This window comes from Spodoptera frugiperda, chromosome 3 (genome assembly GCF_023101765.2).
Source record: "Spodoptera frugiperda isolate SF20-4 chromosome 3, AGI-APGP_CSIRO_Sfru_2.0, whole genome shotgun sequence".
NCBI classification, from domain to species: Eukaryota; Metazoa; Arthropoda; class Insecta; order Lepidoptera; family Noctuidae; genus Spodoptera; species Spodoptera frugiperda.
In genome coordinates this window covers 11486163-11504450 of record NC_064214.1, presented here as the reverse complement: position 1 = coordinate 11504450, position 18288 = coordinate 11486163, and the positions used below count along the sequence as shown (strand labels likewise).

At 34.4% G+C, this 18288-nt stretch overlaps 2 protein-coding genes across 2 annotated transcripts in view; one reads left to right on the top strand and one right to left on the bottom strand.

Annotated features, from left to right (window-relative positions):
* LOC118273822 (protein unc-13 homolog B) overlaps positions 1–18288 on the top strand; it is a 401044-nt gene that overhangs the window by 88606 nt on the left and 294150 nt on the right. Inside the window, exon 5 of the mRNA XM_050707727.1 lies at positions 5194–5320. Within this exon, the coding sequence (XP_050563684.1) occupies positions 5194–5320 (127 nt within the window). The remainder of the gene's footprint in view (positions 1–5193; positions 5321–18288) is intronic.
* The window catches only part of LOC118273823 (uncharacterized), a 103046-nt gene that overhangs the window by 42858 nt on the left and 41900 nt on the right, over positions 1–18288 (bottom strand). The gene's annotated exons all lie outside the window — the stretch shown is intronic.

Genomic DNA, 18288 nt, shown 5'->3' with positions numbered 1-18288 from the left:
GTTGATAGTAAAATCGAAAAATTTTGGTTATGTACCTAATACTCGTAGGTTATTCCTTCTTAGAACTTTGAACCAAATTCTATTGTCGAAAAGTATGTGTTGTTTTCACATTTTTCTTAGAAACAAAAACGGTCATTCAAAAATTTGAAATTCCCAATTGTTTCTGGTTGCAATGAAAAAAACCACACGAATTGTTCGATTCGTACTAGTACAACAAGAAAACAATTGAAAACGGAATCCGACAAGCAAAGTATTCGAAAATCTAAAACCTTTCATTCCCTAGAGTTATTACGGAACAATGAGCGTTAATTTTAATGGCAATCATTGCAAAACCACGATATATCGCAACCAAGTTTTTCAACGTACTACTTACTATGTGGTACGCAAATTGTATGGAATTTGCATACATAAAGGTTGTAAAACGCTATTCTCTGCGACGTCGGCACCGCACCGCTTTTGTTAAAACGGTAACCGCTTACGGACCGATTTTTTAATGAAAATGACGTCACAAAACGAGTTCAAACCGGTTTTTACATAAAGGGTGGTTTTAAAAGGTCTGATGTTGTATGATCCGTGAAGATTCATTAAGATTTTCATTTTTGGGGACACCGCCTCGTGTCATGACACGATGTTTTCATCAACGTGAAGAATATATTGTGAAATGGAGCAGATTAAAAAACCTTTATATAACTTTGTTTTTTAATTGTAGAAAATTATAACTTAAAATAGCTCAGTCTATGTTGGACTGAAATTAATATTTAGTTTTTTTAATGGAAAATATTTTTTATTAATCTGGTTGATCACTTATTTTTACTTTGAAGTTACTACAAGTTTAAAAACGTTAGTTATTTACTACTCATAAGTGTTCAGAAAACGTGTATATGTAGATAAATGATTAAATTGTCTAATTACGTTCCAAAATTATTTTCTCATGCAATCTCTGAATGATGGCCGATCTTTCACTCAATATATCAACAGCCTCTTTAGGCTTTTCCAGCAGAGATCTGCTATGCTACGTTGCTGTGGAGGCATTTGGCTTCCACCAATCATATTCATTGGTACACATAGCTTAGCACTGGTGGAAACGGACTCAGCTAACCCAGAGCCGAATTTTTTTATGGAAATGAAAAGGACGTGTGCTATGAATGGCTTCTCTACTATAGATACATCGCATACTCGAGCTGCGCATCTTCCCCGCACAGCTACATAGCTTAGTATCAGTGGAAACGGTCACATAGTTTCACAGCTATTACGTCTTCGTAGCATAGCTACATAGCACATCTCTGTAGGAAAGGATCCTTACTCCAATTAATTTATTTAGACATCCAAAACGATGGAGGAAGCCTTCATTAAACAGATGATTAATAACGCAAAAGATTATTAATTATGAATGTGTCTCATTAATAATAATACCAGTTATCTATTTTGTCGTAAATTATCTTCTAAGGGATGTCTTCAAGGGTTTGACTTTGAGAGCTGCGGTCTTACTGTTTCGCTGTATAAATTAAAATAATTATTTTGTAAACGAGATAGCGAAACGCATTTATTTTATGCAAGTCTTAGATAGTGTTTAATTTATGTGGTTTTTATTAATATTTTTATGTATTCAACGTTGTATTTATTATTGTAACTGACGTGGAAAGAAAATTGTAGATTTTAGCTATCATCAGAGTTTGCGTAATAACTTCTATAACATAATATGTAGTGGCCATAAATAAAAATGTTTCCCCATTTTTTTTTTAAGAGCGGAAATTCATCCCATAACTTTTTCCGATTTGGAGGCGAGTGGGAGTGTCAGACTCTTACTGAGAAAAATATCATCCCGTTCCTAGTCCTGCTTTTCACGCCAGAGCCCCGGTAATCCGCTAGCATATCATCGGGTCATTTCTTCCCTATATTTCTAAAATCACTATCTTTATTGAGACGTCAACTCCACGTGTAGCTGTTTAACTTTTCCACTTAATCAAAGCTACAATCAAGTAATAGTTTTCAGAATACCTTAAAATTCACAAACACGATTCTTCGAACACTATTAGAGTGATTACAACTAATAAGTAACGACTTTAACTACTTTAAAAGAAATTCTATTAAGCCTGTGTTCTAATAGAACACAAATGCACGATCGTCGCCGACGTACCAATACGACGGTTGCAAGTTTGCGCAATCACATGCGAAAGTAATTCTGTCTATTTGTCTGTTACGCTATCACGCCTAAACCACTGAACCGATTTTTATGAAATTGGTTACGAAGATAAAACTGAACTTGGAAAAGGACACAGAATACTTTTGATCTCAAAAAGGGTAGAAGGGGTTGAAATAGGGGATGAAAGTTTGTATGGAAGTTCCTTATTGTCAAACCGATTTTGATGAAATATTTTATGAAAGCTAGTATCACATGAAGTATATGCGATCTTCATGAGAACTATGTGGTTGTAAACAACTTTATATAGATCTTTATCTAGTATATAATTACAAAAAAAAATAAAAAAACCTTTGCATCCAATTTTCACTTCAAACATTTCCTTCGCGATACCACGACACGTCACCCGAACTTTTGTTAGCAAACATGTTAATCGCGCGAACATCAGTTGTGACACTTTGGACACCTGTTTCGCGAATTCCTACGAACTAAGTTTACATAGACTTGCGACAATCGCACATTCGAGTTGTATTAGGCCACGATCTAATAGGTACATTAGCGGAATACGTCAATACGTAATCGTCGGTAGAAAAGAAAAGAAAAAGTAGGTAATTGATCTGATTGTCTGCCTTTGAAATATTAATGAGAGACAGTATGCACAATAATGAGGCTTCTACTGATTGATTGCTGTAGTTTACTAGTTCATTTACTTCGTTTGTGAGTTTTCTAGTCGTGGTGGGTTTTGTATTGTGTTTTAAAACGTTATTGTTTATTGAGATTAAGTAGTTGGGGTATTGTGATTTCGGTGTTGAAATATTTTGTCGATATCTTTCGAAATTAAGTCATTGTGTCGGGGATGTGTTTTTTTTTTTTTTTTTTTTTTTTTTTTTATGGAACAAGCCGGCAATCGAGCAGACGTATTACCTGATGGTAAGCAATCGCCGCCGCCCATGGACACTTGAAACACCAAAGGCGTTACAAGTGCGTTGCCGGCTTTTTGGGAGTTAGGAATTTATGTTCGGGAATCGGGGATGGGGAAGATTGGGAAGGGGGGAATTGGGCCTCCGGTAACCTCACTCACACAACGAAACACAACGCAAGCGTTGTTTCACGTCGGTTTTCTGTGAGGCCGTGGTATCACTCCGGTCGAGCCGGCCCATTCGTGCCGAAGCATGGCTCTCCCACACTTAAAAATTTCCTAATAAGGTGTAGGTTTTAATTCAATTTCTTAATTTTCATTCATTGTGAACACAGGGTACAATGATCTTATAAGTATAGTGGTTGGTCCAGCCTATGTTCTGACGAAAGGCATACAAAACAGTAATTCTATGATCAAATTTACTCGTAATAGTTGAGGTTTTCAAAATTTACATGTTTATTTCTTTATCATTTGACGTAGATTGCTTGTGTTTTTTATTTACTATTATTTATAGAAAATAGAAGTTTATTTTAATTAACTCTCTCAGTTTGTGTCAATTTTATATTGTTCCTGAGAATATGTTGCTTATTAAATACTATGCTTCATTCGACACACAAAACGCGATTGTCTTTTGTTATTTATAATTAGAAAGAGACAAAACAGTCTGAACCGTTTTACCTCACAGCTAGAATATAAAATACATTGTCAGAAACTTGCTACGAGTATCAAAATTTGCTGCGTTTCTCAGAATTACCTAGAGACTAGAGTAAAAGCGCAAATATTCTTGCTAAGGCCACCGGGACGTTTGTATTTTGCATTTCCTTCAACATTTGCTCTTTGGAGATAATTGGTACAAGTTAAGGAAAATGAAAAGAGGTTATCTTGTGTTCTCTTGATACATAGAAATTGTTAATTATGTTTTATATTATGTGTGTTAAACTTGGTTTTAAATTGAAGTGCGATTGTAAAATGAATAGATTAATTTTAATATATTTTACGCTATTAATTAGTTAAGTTAGTGCATAATTTAAGTGTAAATTAAAAGTGTTAACTCGTATGTATCGTCACATTGCAGCATTGCATTTTCACATGCACAAAAGAGTTGTATAAAATTATGCTTGATGAGAGTTTCTTCAATGGATTTAAGCTTCTATAATATTATGATTATAGAATATAAAATCTCCTGCCTTTCACAGCCATCTGTAAAGTCCGTAGTTACTCAGGCCATAGGACTGAATTTTATAGGGTTTACACCAAAAGAAAATGAACCTTAAAGAATACTACAACGAATGTTTTATATCCCTATTAGTGATAATTTAAAGCTTTCACAATAAATATATAGACATATAAAGTTGCACTATGTAGTTGCTACTATATTTCGATTGGAGAGTACTTGGGAAGAGTAATTAAGGCCGTTAAGCCCCGGAACTCTGCGGTTTGCCAACCGCGGTCGCACGAGATCGAACGGTTCAACATTATATAGGTAGTTTGGTAGGTAATTCGATGATTCTCGGCAAAATGGCAATGCTCGATCAACGCTAAGCTGTGTTTTGGTTGGTATACATTTTAGTTTCAAGTGATAGAGATACGCAGTGGAAAAGATTACCAAAACGTTGTGCGGAGTATATTTGAATACGGTCAGTTTAAATGATAGCATATGCAATAATAGGTTTAATGGAGTCGTTTGGTCATTATATCGACTTGACATTGTGGGTTAAAGTGATAGGCTATATTGCAGTATTGTATTACAAGTTCTAAGCTACATTCTTGTGTTTTATTAAATCATGTGTGTGTGTTATATTTAAATAAAATGTAGCTTCAATCTAATTGACATACAATAATATTACGTTACGGTTATTGTAAGGTTGTAAAATTGTTGGTTATTGCACAAAAGCTTTAGCAGGGATTAACTTTATCATCATTACCATTAACAGAAAGTTTAATGTATATCAGCATATTATAACTATTTGTGTGTCTGTATACTCTAGAGAATTCAATCAATGATGTGCAAGCCTTATCACGAACAAATTTCGATTTTCAATCTACAATTCTATTACGGTAGTGAACTACTAAAGTATTGAAACGCTATGGCGACATATTGATCAGCATTGTAAAGTATCCATTGGTGTTTCAGTCGGACGGTGGGGGTCGGTGGGTGGAACTTGAGGCGCAGGTGATGATGCGAGGTGGCGCTGTCGTCGGCACCACCGGCCCTACTGGCAATGCCTTGCTGTTGGACTGCAGGTTCGAGCCGCCTTTCGGTGAGTGATTGATTTTGTTTGCTGTTTTTATTATTAGATAGATGATTGTAGGTAATGCAGTACCGTACCTACTTAATACGAGTTTGCTTTACAAGTTCGGCGCTCTGATTTGCCGGTGCAAATGAAACAACCAATCGGAGTGCCAAATGCGGTCTCGTTTCGATTTCATTAAACGTAAAACAAACTTGTACTAAGGGTACTGTTTATAATTAAATGTTTAGTATGTTTTTACAACTATAAAATACGTATAGGTTGACGTCCGTGTATGCAGTTATTGCCAGCCAAAAATATTGGGCACGGTAGATGTTAGATAACATTTGATTGTCATTTCCACTTTAACTATGATCTAACTATTTGAAATGAGTGGCACGGGTACTGATTCTATGATTGACTAAAGTATTTATTGCATTCTACGTATTTTTCCTTTAGCTGAAAAATTAGTTTGAAGAAAATCATTTTGGTTAGCGCGTTAGCTGGGCACGGCTATGTAACGTGTACCGTATTCGATTCCTGGTTATATTCCTGATAAAATCCTTAATAAGAAATCTTAGCAGCTGCAATCTGCAACATTTTCCCTTACATTGGCATTAAGCAAATGCCTCACAGACCGAGAATTGAAAACAGGATATTGGCTGCTTAGTTTTATGCAGAGTCGTCGATTCTCTTTACGTATATGTATCTCGGAAACTATTTCCCATAGGTTTTCCAATGCAGAAATAAAGAATGATATTTTCTTATATTCTTAGTAACAGCGTGGGACTTGTAGAGCTAATTAATACGTGGAATTAATAACACATGTCGACACCAGCAATTTATACTACGCTAACTCAAAAAGCGTACTTTACAGTAGAGGCGTTTAAAGGGAAAACGTGATAACTTTTACATTAAATAAGATACTTTTTTGAAATTTGGTATGCTTAATATTTAATTTATTCATTGTAATATCTCATATTTATATTTCCTTAATTATTTCTATTTTTTGATTTAGCGCAAGTTAGCCGTATATAAACGTAATTCATCAAAAAAATGTTACATCTTATACACGTCTAACTTATGTTAGCGTAGTGTAGTACGGGACGTCGTAGTGCATGATCAATAATCTGATGCATATTTCAATATTTTATAAAGAACATGTACTTACTTACAAAAAGAATAGTCACACATAAGTATTTACTATGTAAAAGTCGCTAAGTCGTTCATTTTACAAACGAACAAGTATACACACGAACGCACAAAACTACGCTAACTATGAGTTAGTGCAGTGTTGCACGGACTTTGACCAAAGTGATCCTCGCGCACACTCCGCTAATAATAGTTGGCGTAATATAAATCGACTGATTTCAAAAAGTACCTTTACTTAGCGTTTTATAAGATTTGTAACTTTCTTATTTTTGCATATTTCTTCTCAATTTTTTTATGGCGTATGTAAACACACATTTTAAGCAACTTGGCATAAAAAAAGTTTTTTCCAAATTTCGAGTTAGCGTAGTATAAATTGCTGGTGTCGATGTATAGTATATAGAGAAAAGTAAGCTTTACATTTAATAATTATGTCCCGTTTGTGTAGCCGTAGTAAGATTTTACTCATATTTTTTCTAATTAAGAACGTATGAAAAGAATTCAAAGGACGTCGGTGTAAAATTAATTACTTAAAAGACATATTTTACTACGCTTGCAACGTATCGTAAATTAAAATAAATAAACATTTATAATATTCTCATTATTTTATCTTTGACATTTTGTATTCTAATTAATTTAGTATTCCTTTTACGAAGGAAAATGATTTTTGAAAAATAATGTTCTAATTTTTTAAAACTGGAACACCATTTAACGTACTTAAGAAAAGAACTAAAATATTGAACAATACCGTTATTCTAAATTCAAATTGTGTGCACTTTTACCATGAATATAGTAAAAACTCAATTCCTTGATATTGTATTGTTCTATTTTCAAAATTTCTTCAAAAACATAAATTGTCTACAAACGAATGTTTGACTTCGAGGAAAATTATAATAATTATTCGTTTAATCGAGTCTTTAATACGATATAATTAAGGCCAATTTATGTCGAATTATCGCCTCTTTTAACACGATTAGATAAGAATAAATTCTTTTAAAGTTTTATTGGGATATTTTTTGTTAGAGTGGAATATAATGTCGTAGATTATTTTAAATAACTGGTTTTTGTTATGGAAGTGTTTCAACAGTAGCTTCACGTTAAGTGTGTCATAATATTTGAACTTTTTAGGTTACGTATTAGTATTTTATCCGCGTGTACTTATTTTCGGTGTCATACTTTGTAATAACATTCCAAGAACAGGCACTTATAATGCATAGAATATTTGAAGCTTCATTATTTAACACCCGAGAGACACACTATATCTCAAAAGAAACAGACAATAAGAAATTGCTAAAATTTTCATTCGCAATTTTACTTCAGACGCATATCGTGCGTACATAAACATTTTCGCGCCCTCGATCTTTTGTCTCTATTTAACATAGTAGGATGAAAAGAGATGAATAGACCTAAAGAGAAACAATGTAAAACTTCAACGGTAAAACATTTGTGACCCAAGACCCTTGTCATCAAAACTGGCATGGAGGGTCCAAGGAGGTAACAAAACTAGTTTGTGGGTAACAATTCTTCTAGATACGTAGCTTCTAGTAATCGATAGAAGGAAAAGATATAAAATAAAAGATATATGGTAAAGTTGGCACTATTGTGAATTGTGTCAGATTGGCGCCGAACCGGCTGAGGGTCCTTGCCAAAGAGGACTCTATGTAGTCTATGTCCTGATTTCTGTGAATCTATGGTTAGGTCAAACTGAGAGTAAGTGTTCCACTTTCGTGTTTACAGATCATTTATTATGGTAACTTATGTTATGGGGACAATAACATCGTGTGTTTGGATCTCGCTTGTTTTTTTATGATAGATCATGTATGGTAAATTATTTTATTATTTGTGTTCTAAAAACTTAATCAAAGTTACATGTTTTGCAAAGTTCCACGGGATAATAAACAGTTTTTCTAAAATGCTCAATTTATGTATTTTTAACATTGCCCCATTATTGTTATAAGGTATGATGGGGTTGACATATCCTTGTTGGACAAAAACCCCAAAAAATAAATTAAAAAAAGCATTGCCCCATACTAGGAATTTCTCCTGTGTCGTGGGTGCGTTTACAAACATACAAGTTCAACTACACATGACACCCATGCCCGAAACAACAATTTGTCAACAAAAGAGTTGCTTCGTGCAGTAACCGAACCCGCTACGACAGCCAGTTGCTCAGCCACCGTGTCAACCGTGCAATCAACATGGTTTTTAAGTATAAGAATTTTCAGTAAATGTCAACGTGTTCCTACTTCAACACTTGAGAAAAAACATGCATAATGGATGTGAGAGAACCACCCACGTGTTTTCAAATTGTCAATCAATCAGCCAACTCAAGCCTAGCATTGCCTTTGACACGCTCTAGTTAAACCACGTTCCCTTGACGTAAAAAAATAAAACTACTTTGATTGCGTCATTGGTAAAGCCACAAGCGCGAGCTAGGGTTTAATTCCCGCTTGGATAAAGTAGTAGTAGGCTTTATTTCAGTAAAAACACTGAGTTTCGAATAACGATGCGTGTATGGTAATTATAGACCAACTCCCTGTAATATGGGACACGTAAACACTTATAAAAACTGGTGAATGATAACCTTTTTTTTATGGTATAAGCCGGTAAACGAGCGGACGGATCACCTGATGGTAAGCAATCGTCGCCACCCATGGATACCCAAAACACCAGAAGCGTTACAAGTGCGTTGCCAACCTTTTGGGGGTTAAGAATTTAAGGGTTATTGGGGAATCGGGGATTGGGAAAATTGGGAAAGGGGTAATTGGGCCTCCGGCAACCTCATTCACGCAACAAAAGATAAAGTAAGCGTTGTTTCACGTGGTTTTTTGAAGTTAGTTAAAAATGGATGTTGCATTGAATATTGCACCTTTCTCTACTCGTTTTGGGGAACTAAAAGGCACGACGTTTGTGTATAGCGTATTGTACTCGTGTAGTAAAAAAAATAACGTTATTGTTATCTATCTACATGGTTCTGGAGTTTTTCTAAATAAATACAGTTTAACACTAAATCGTTGTAGGTAATCCAATTTATTTGATACTTCCAGACCCTTGCGATCTATTTTCTTTGTTTTTCCATTACGTTATCTGATGAGATCAGATCTTGAATGGCCACTTAGAAGTCATTTACTACCCTATCATTTATTCAGAGGCTTGGAAAAAAGTTTCTGACTTAGTTGAAGTTTTCTTAGGGGCTGAATTAAAAAAAAATAACACTTTAATTGTAAAATACGATGTAGTGATAATTAAGAAATATTAATTTTACGTATATTGTCAAGTTTTAAACAAAGTTGAGTGGAATATAAAAAGAAGTCGTAAGGAAACCTGGGCTTATAATTTCTAATTATTAGTTTGAAATCGCCAACCCGTATTGAGCAAGCGTGGTGATTAATGCTCAAACCTTTTTCGTACGAGAAGAGGCCTTTGGTCAGTAGCTACTTAATAGGCTGTTGATCTTTTGTTATTGTTGTTAGTGAAATAAGCTAGGACGCAACCATTTTCCGATCTAAAAATAAAAAAAAACATGTAAATCAAGTACCCATAATTTGAATAGACAAACTGTTTTAGTTCAAAACAATAAAACGTCAAAGCATAGGAAACAAAGTCATTCAGCCAGGACGCGTCGTCGCTAGGACGAGACTGTTGTTTTTTTTATTTTTGTCCAATGTAACAAACATCGGGCGCCGTCTAGGCGGGCTTGTGAGACTCGTGGGCGAATCGCTCGGAGCGCGGGTGCCAAGGTCGCCGCGACGCCGCGTCACGTGACCAACTGAACGACCGACCGACCGACCGACCGATAATGAATGGACAGCCTTATTACGTCTTTGCTGGCTGTAGACGATTTGGCGCGAAATGCGACGCGTTCTATTTTTGAAAGTTTTTGTTTTTTAATTCTTTTGAACATTGTTGGCAAAAAAGAGATGCCAGATGTCAGATTAATTCTTTTTAAATAATATTTTAGCTTTGCTTTGAATGTGGATACCGTAATTACCGTAAAGCATGAAATATTAATGGAAAAACATATAAATATAGTACTTTACACACACATAATATTTCCAAGACGTCTATTAAAGTACGAAACCGACTTTATTTATCTTTGAGCACACAAAATGGTGTAATTTTCACACATTTTACATATTCTATGTTGCATAACTTTTCAAAAGTTAGACTATTTTAGGTAACAATGCTCATGATTTTATTCACGCTCGTGTTGAACTGCACAATGCTATTTATTCCACTATACCTACAATACAATCTTTACTTTAGCTTATCATTACTTATCATTTATCATAAACGTGGCCTATATAAAAGGTAATTACAAAACATGAGCTGCATAAAGTTCATATATTGGCAAAAGGGTGGATATTTACGTCAGAACCAGGGGCGAATCTGTGTAGGTGCGGGCCCCGAAGATGTGATGGGCCCTAATCCCATTCAATAGTTTATACTTACTTAGTCCGTTAGTTCAATGAGTTCAGTGACCGAGAAAGTTCAGGTTATTTATTGGGTTCTTCAATAAAACTTTATTTTCATGGTTTTGGCCATCGCGCCAGAAAAAAACTTCTTCAAATCTGCCTTAACGTCGTCTTTCTAGATTTCAGATACATTTGGTCTTTTAGGTTCATAATCGATTTTCTTGAAGTGATTAACTTAGCATCCTTTTTTTATTGAATAGAACAAACTTAGTAGAAAATGCATATTTTACAATGGTTACTTTCCAGTGGCTAATTGATTCATATGTAATTGCACAATACTCGTAACACATGGGCCCCCTGTGTTGCTAGCTTAGGGCCCCATAAAACTGTAGTCCGTCCCTGTTAAGAATTGATTGATTGTGGTCGTATTAGGCAGTTCCTATACTTGTATGATAAAACGAGGGTCGACTGACGATTAGCTCTGAAGGGGAGATTAAACTGTTGGGTGTTAAAAGCTCTGAAATTATCGAGTTTCTGATAGGTTGGGTGTTATCTACGTTATCTGTGAGTAGCCCTAAATAATGATGGTGCATGTAGGTCAGTTACAGTGACAATGTATGACAGGTGTCATTAAATATGTTTGTCATAGAAAAGAGAGGTTTAAATCTTGTGTTAGGGAAAAAATTGTTCAGGGTGAAAATTTAAAGAATGATAGTGACATAACGAAAAGAGAAAGATGTATAATTCTATGAAAAAATAATGTTATTATCCGTTCCTATTATTTGTACGTATAAAACGTACCTACAAGTGACGTCACGCGATATTTCAAATCGATATATCTTCGAGAGTATTGGTTTCCATAAGAAAATAAAAAATACGTATCTAATGTTTTAAAGTAAAAATTAGTCATCTACTCTATTATCTACCATACTTCGTACGTATAAACGTTCTTATTATTATTCTTACTCTATAACAAATTTCAACAATAAAACGACTTTATTCTCACGAACAAAACCTACTCTGTACTTAAATATCTACATATATAGAGTAGACCTACCCAATATTTTAATACAGAGTAACTTATATTTATACGTCATGTAACCCTACAATATACCCAAAGTACAAACACACACACGACTAATTAGCAACACAAAGATATCATATTCGTGAGCTCATAGTGATTTATGACAATACTTTACTTAGTATCTAGTGAGTGCGGCATCAAATGACACAAAACTCGACTCAAAGAGATTCCGTAATAAGGTATTAGGGTCTCGAAATAAGGAGACACGTTTATTATAAAGGGAATTTATTATTTATTGCTGTTCAGAGTATATCTTCTCTATATAAATGATTCATAAAAAGTTTCTTTGTGTGTGTAGTTTTGTGTGAAATGGGTTTTGGTTTTTTATGTTTTCAGTCGTGTGTTTTGTTGTCATGGTTGAGTGTGGGTTTGAAACACTTTATTACATGAATATTATAATCCCATAGCGGTGGTAGAGATTATCACGGTTTTAAAAAGAATATTGTAATATCACAATATGGTATATGACTAATTTTTATTCGTTTGGTAGATTCTTTTAAAACGTTAGACACGGTTTTTTTATTTCATTACAAATTTCATTTTTGAGTACGTTTAGGTAGCTCTCACTCCTAAACTTTATAAGTATGGTTTTGTTATACGATAAAGTAAAAAATATGTGTCTAATATTTTTTCATTACCTAACTTACGGACTAAATAGGTTTTTAAGGTTTATACCCCGTCATCATTCCCATTAAAAAGTAAAGAAAAGAAACGTTCTGGTGTTTCGGGTGTCCATGAGCGGCGGCGATTGCTTACCATCAGGTGATCCGTACCGGGTTACCGGTTTATACCATAAAAATACTTAGTACTTGCTTTCAATGTCGATTCATTTACCCTTTTCTTATACCAACGCCTATTTACAAACACCCTTTTAAATCTATGTAGGTGAAATACATAATAATCCCACCCACAAAGCCGATTAACACAACCTTTTCGACAATGTCTTTACATAATCCTTCGTCGTAATAAAACGTAATAAAACATGGCATTATAAAATCACGCGTGTTTTCCTCAATACGAGACAAAGTTTGAATTTTACATGATTGTTCTTCTCCTGCGGCTGTTTGTTTTTTGATGGTACAATTGGTACATATGTATGCATGATGTTTTTTTTGTTTGACGATAAAAAAAGACAGAAAGATATTGTAAAAAAAATAACTCGCAATTATAATTTGGCCTCCGGTAAAGTCACTCATACAATGAAACACAAGCAAGCGTTGTTTCACGGCGGTTTTCTGTGAGACCGTGGCATTACTACGGTCGAGCCCAACCATTCGTGCCGAAGCTTGGAGGCCCATTACCACCCTTCCCAACCCCGACTCTCCAACAACCTTTAAATTCCTCACCTCCAAAAGGCCGGCAACGCGCTTTAGCGCCTCTGGTGTTTCAGGTGCCCATGGGCGGCAGTGAGCTTATAACATAAAAAAATAATATCTACACGACGACAGTCATATACCAACAAAATATAAATGCTGGAACAAAGTTAATAGCAAGTTAATTGGTATTATGCTTGCAATGAAAGAGAATTAGGTTCCGAAACGCTATTTTGAGTCGGGATCCCGTGTTGAATTTTGATTGCATCGCTGTAATAGGGGAGGGTGGGACACCGAATACATAACTTATTTCACCCAAAGATCTTTTTAAATACGCTTTTAATTTTTATATTATCGGCTAACTCACGTACCTTGCCGGAGTCTGAGTTTCCTGATAGGTATAACCTGGATGCCTTCAAAGCCCGAGTGAATAGGTTGCTTATGGGTAGACGTGCTCCATCGTAGGCCGCATCATCACTTACCATCAGATGAGATAGCAGCCAAACATCAATCCACCAAATGTAAAAAAACTGTTTGACGCCATGAGTCAAGCGAGAGGTACATATTCATGAATGTGAGCCTCTTGCATGGCTTGAAACTAGTCGAGTTTCTCGTCAAACAGTTCCGTAAGTAAGCCGATAACATAATAATTAATGTCTCACGAGAGTTATAAAAATATACTTTTTTACGATTGTTATTAAAAATCTTTTGTCAACGAATCGTGATAAAATACGATAGACTTGAAAAATATTTTAGAATTTCAATTGAAAATTGTTGGAGTATGAATATTAACGTTCATGTACTGATATCAAAAATATCTGTGAACTGATTAAAAATATTTGAAATTTTTGAACTGAACTGATATTCAATTGAATTGAATTATTATAAAATCGTACAATGGAATATTGCTAACAGACTGTGGAATTTGTTATCTATAAAATTGGTAGTTATGCAATTAAAATGCGAAAATATTGGATATTTTACACTTCAATAGGGATGTTGACGGGGTATGAAAATTAAAAATCTATTTAGTCCGTCAGTTGTGCAATGAAAACATATTAGACACGTTTTTTTTATTTTGTTCTATAAGATAACTATACTTAGATAAAACGAATCAAAGTTTAGTGATGGTAGCAAATACGTTATTTCTAAGAATAAAACGTAGCTAGCTAGAAGTGACGTCTCACGATATTACAAAACACTATATCTCCGAAAGTATTTAATTCTAGTAGTAATAAGTAGATACATCTACAAGACAGACATTAAATAATAAAAATTAGTCATTTAGCCTATTGTTTTGTTTCGGTATCAAGTAAATATTATTTTAAACACTACTCAAAAAGTCAACAAACCGTTTTAAACACAACAAAGACGTAACAAGACACGTCCTCGTCCGCCTAACACAAAAACCGAGCGATATTTTATGCAAAAGCAGCATAGCTTGAATTATTCAAATGATAAATGTGTTTATAACTGCGAACAGAAACGGCAATAGAACTATAAACAAGGTGCAACCCAGATAAACATCAAAGGCCTATATACCATGCTCTAGTGAACACGAGAACGACTAAACTTTGTGATACTCTATCGGTTATAATAAATTTTGCATACATTGCAAGCAGCTACAATGATACTATGTTACCTGTGGCGTGTGAAGAGAGTACTATTTATTAGCACTACTAGGGATGTTGACGGGTATGAAAATTAAAAATCTGTTTAGTCCGTCAGTTTGGTGATGAAAAAATATTAAACTAAAATAAAACGAATCAATACGAAGTTAAGAAGTTATAGCCAATACGCATTTGTAGTATTTGTACGCATAAATCGTACCTAGGAGTGACGTCACGCGGTATTACAAATTAATATATCTTAGTAAGTATTTATTACAGCGGTTGCTTACCATCAGGATCACAGAATACCGTCTATCTGTTCGTTTACCGGCTTATTCCGTAAAAATAATAACAAAAAATTCAACACAAATTCAATTCACACGCAAACATAAACAAAAAAAAGAGTAAAAAAAAAACACTTAACCTTTTTCTTTTACTAATAAGCATAAAACAACCCTCTTATATAACGCTTGAACACGTGTACTCCGTGTGTAACAGCCCTAATACAATAATGTAGAACATTATGTACCTACAAGGGAAGTACAATACATTGATTAGGTAGTGAACACACTCACCCATCTCCCTACTTTCCTGTCGCAGAGTCACGGAGACAATGTGAACGGATTTCTTTGTAGCTATAGAAAGTTTTGACGTTTTGAACTTTATTTGTTTTTAAGATAGAGTTGAAAGTTCAAGTTTATTATATTTATGTAGATTATTGCATGAACTGGTAACTACATAAATGTATAGGCTTTTTACTTTATGTGTTGTTTTTATTAAATTATTGACGCTTGTATTTAGTTTTTGTGAAATAAATATGGGAAATGTTAAAAAACAAAGGCAACGTCATTCTCACTCTTATTTCTGAAAAGTAATAATATAAAGTTTTGAGAAGTAAAATATATTCGAATAAATAATCCGTACAACAGACTGGTGTTCTTTAATTCTACAAAAAATGGATCCCTATTAATTAGAAAAATAAAAATCTGTTCGAAATTCAATCCGCTTAATCAAATTGCATAAAAATAATTGGATCCAATTATAATTGGCTGGAATTCTGGTTATTTGAGCGGGATTTTAAATTTATGGCTTTTTCCTTCGAAATAGGATTGCCAAGTTTATGAAATATTCATATTCTTAATTTAAAATCATTATTATAACCTCTTTCGTATGAACTGTCAGCTGTTTTCCCCTAAGTCTATTATAATCTGTGCCTAAAAACATCCAGCGGCCATTTTAAAACCGTTTTATCTAGAACACAGCTTTGAATTCAAAGTTAGAATTCTGACATAGATAATGTCAGAGTTGGAATTCTGTTTAAAATCGGAATGGAATTGGAATTTATAAATATTTTAGATTTATAGATGTGAGTTTTATTTATATTCGAATCAGGAATGAGAAGTTCCACTAACAAAAGTCGCTGATATAGTCTAGCGTATTTTTGCAAGCTGTGATAGTGGTCAGGGCACATAGCTCGAAGAACCGACGGCTGATATGTCAGAAAATTTCACACCAACTTTCGTTTGGTTATCGCACTTATAAAGTACTACAGGTATATGATGCATCATAGTTCTGTAAAACTACATTTTAATACTAAACACTCACAAACAGTCTGCTTTTTCCAGTATACAATTTTTATTTCTAAAATTATGTTACAGTTGAAAAATAACTTAATTAATAGGTGAAAGACGAGTACTTCAAGTAATTAACAATGAAAATGACGGGACACCTTATTAGGCGAACTACTTTAATTGTTCCTATTACATTAGTAGAATAATAGTACAGTAGAGATTATAATTATAGATTTGACTGAAAAAAACCTTAAACAAGGAGTGAACAATAAATTAGTAAACAATAGTAGGTAGGTATACATTGAGATTGTATCGAATTATTACTATTACTTAGTAGTGAAGTATATTCGATTGTTATCAAGGCTAATTCCCTGGGAATTTTCCCTTTAGTTATTGTTTGGTCGATGGAAAATTATTACAAGTATGAACTATAAACTAAATATTACGATATACATACCATCATACGGTTTTGGTTGGGCTTTTTGGTCTAGTATGTTTAAAGGACACATATTACGAGCACTGCTCCAACCCAGCAATTAATTTGTCATTTAAGTTTGAACTTTAAATCGTAAGTCGTATGATATTCTTCATAACGTCAATACAAAAAAGCCGATGGTTGGTAGTCAGCACACGGTCCTCTTGAGTCGTAGTTAGTCGCCGATAGCGGGCGGTGGCGAGTTACCCACTAGGCGTAAAGACCAACTAGGCATTACGCGCTTGCAGCACGTAGTCAGCGCGCAGTAAGCACGCTGGCAGCGACCTGACCTTTAAGAGATGAAATAGTAGAGAGGAATACATTTGTTTCTGTTTCTTCTACTCTACCTAGGGGTTATAAGAATCGAGAAAGGAACTACACATTTCACAAATCAGGTAAAAGCGCTCTCAGGAAAAAACCACAAACTTTTTAAACTGTGATCTCCATGGAGATTACGGAAAAGCCTCTGTTAATGTTATTGTTTAAGGCTAAAATAATTACCAATTAATAAAAATAATGCTTCAAAATAGACTGTTCTTTTCAGAGATTAGCATAGCACAAACAACAACCAAGCAAGCAAACGCACTTCAGTCTTACTATCCCAGTTTAAAACAAAGTCAACTTCTTTTCTGTAAATCCAAGGAGCGGAACGGCAACGCCTGTGGCTCTAGCAAGCGGTCGAGCGGTTCAAAGTATTGTATTGCTTTGTGTAATCCTTTGAGCACGTAGGTACCGTGTCGTATCTGCGATGTTGCCGCTCAATCATGTGTGGTTTTACTCACGTAGCACTGTAAGCTACGTACATATAATACCTATGTATGTGCTTCTTTATTTGTCTTTACTTGATGAAGCTTATAATCAATGTAGTCTATTTAAAAATAACATAAAGTAATCACTCATATGATGATGAGCCAAAATGATAACAAATATGTGGTTTAAATTAAGTGATGAGAGGTTTCCCCATACGGTATATGATAAGTTTGGAATTTTGTGGTGTCCCAAATTATGAAAGTGAACACGTGCTATGTTTGATTCGTCCTTACAGTTTATTTAATCAACCGAGATTCTTGAAATTTTGTATACATTATAGTAAGTACGGAGAAGGACATTTGTAGCTAAACACTTTTCATGGGAAATTCTTTAAGGAAAATCGAGCGGTAATATGTTTCCACCTATTCAAATGAAGGCTCAAATTCATGAATGATGATCTTTAATTATTTGAAACAATTCATCTTCAATAATAACACAGAAACTGTCATATCGTCTCTACACGATATTCCATTTAAATAAACCAATGCTCTCAAAGTAATGACAAGATGGCAGCGATTACAAAGCACAGACGCCAGCAGGGTAACCTTTCCCAATCTGTCAGTTTTTGTCA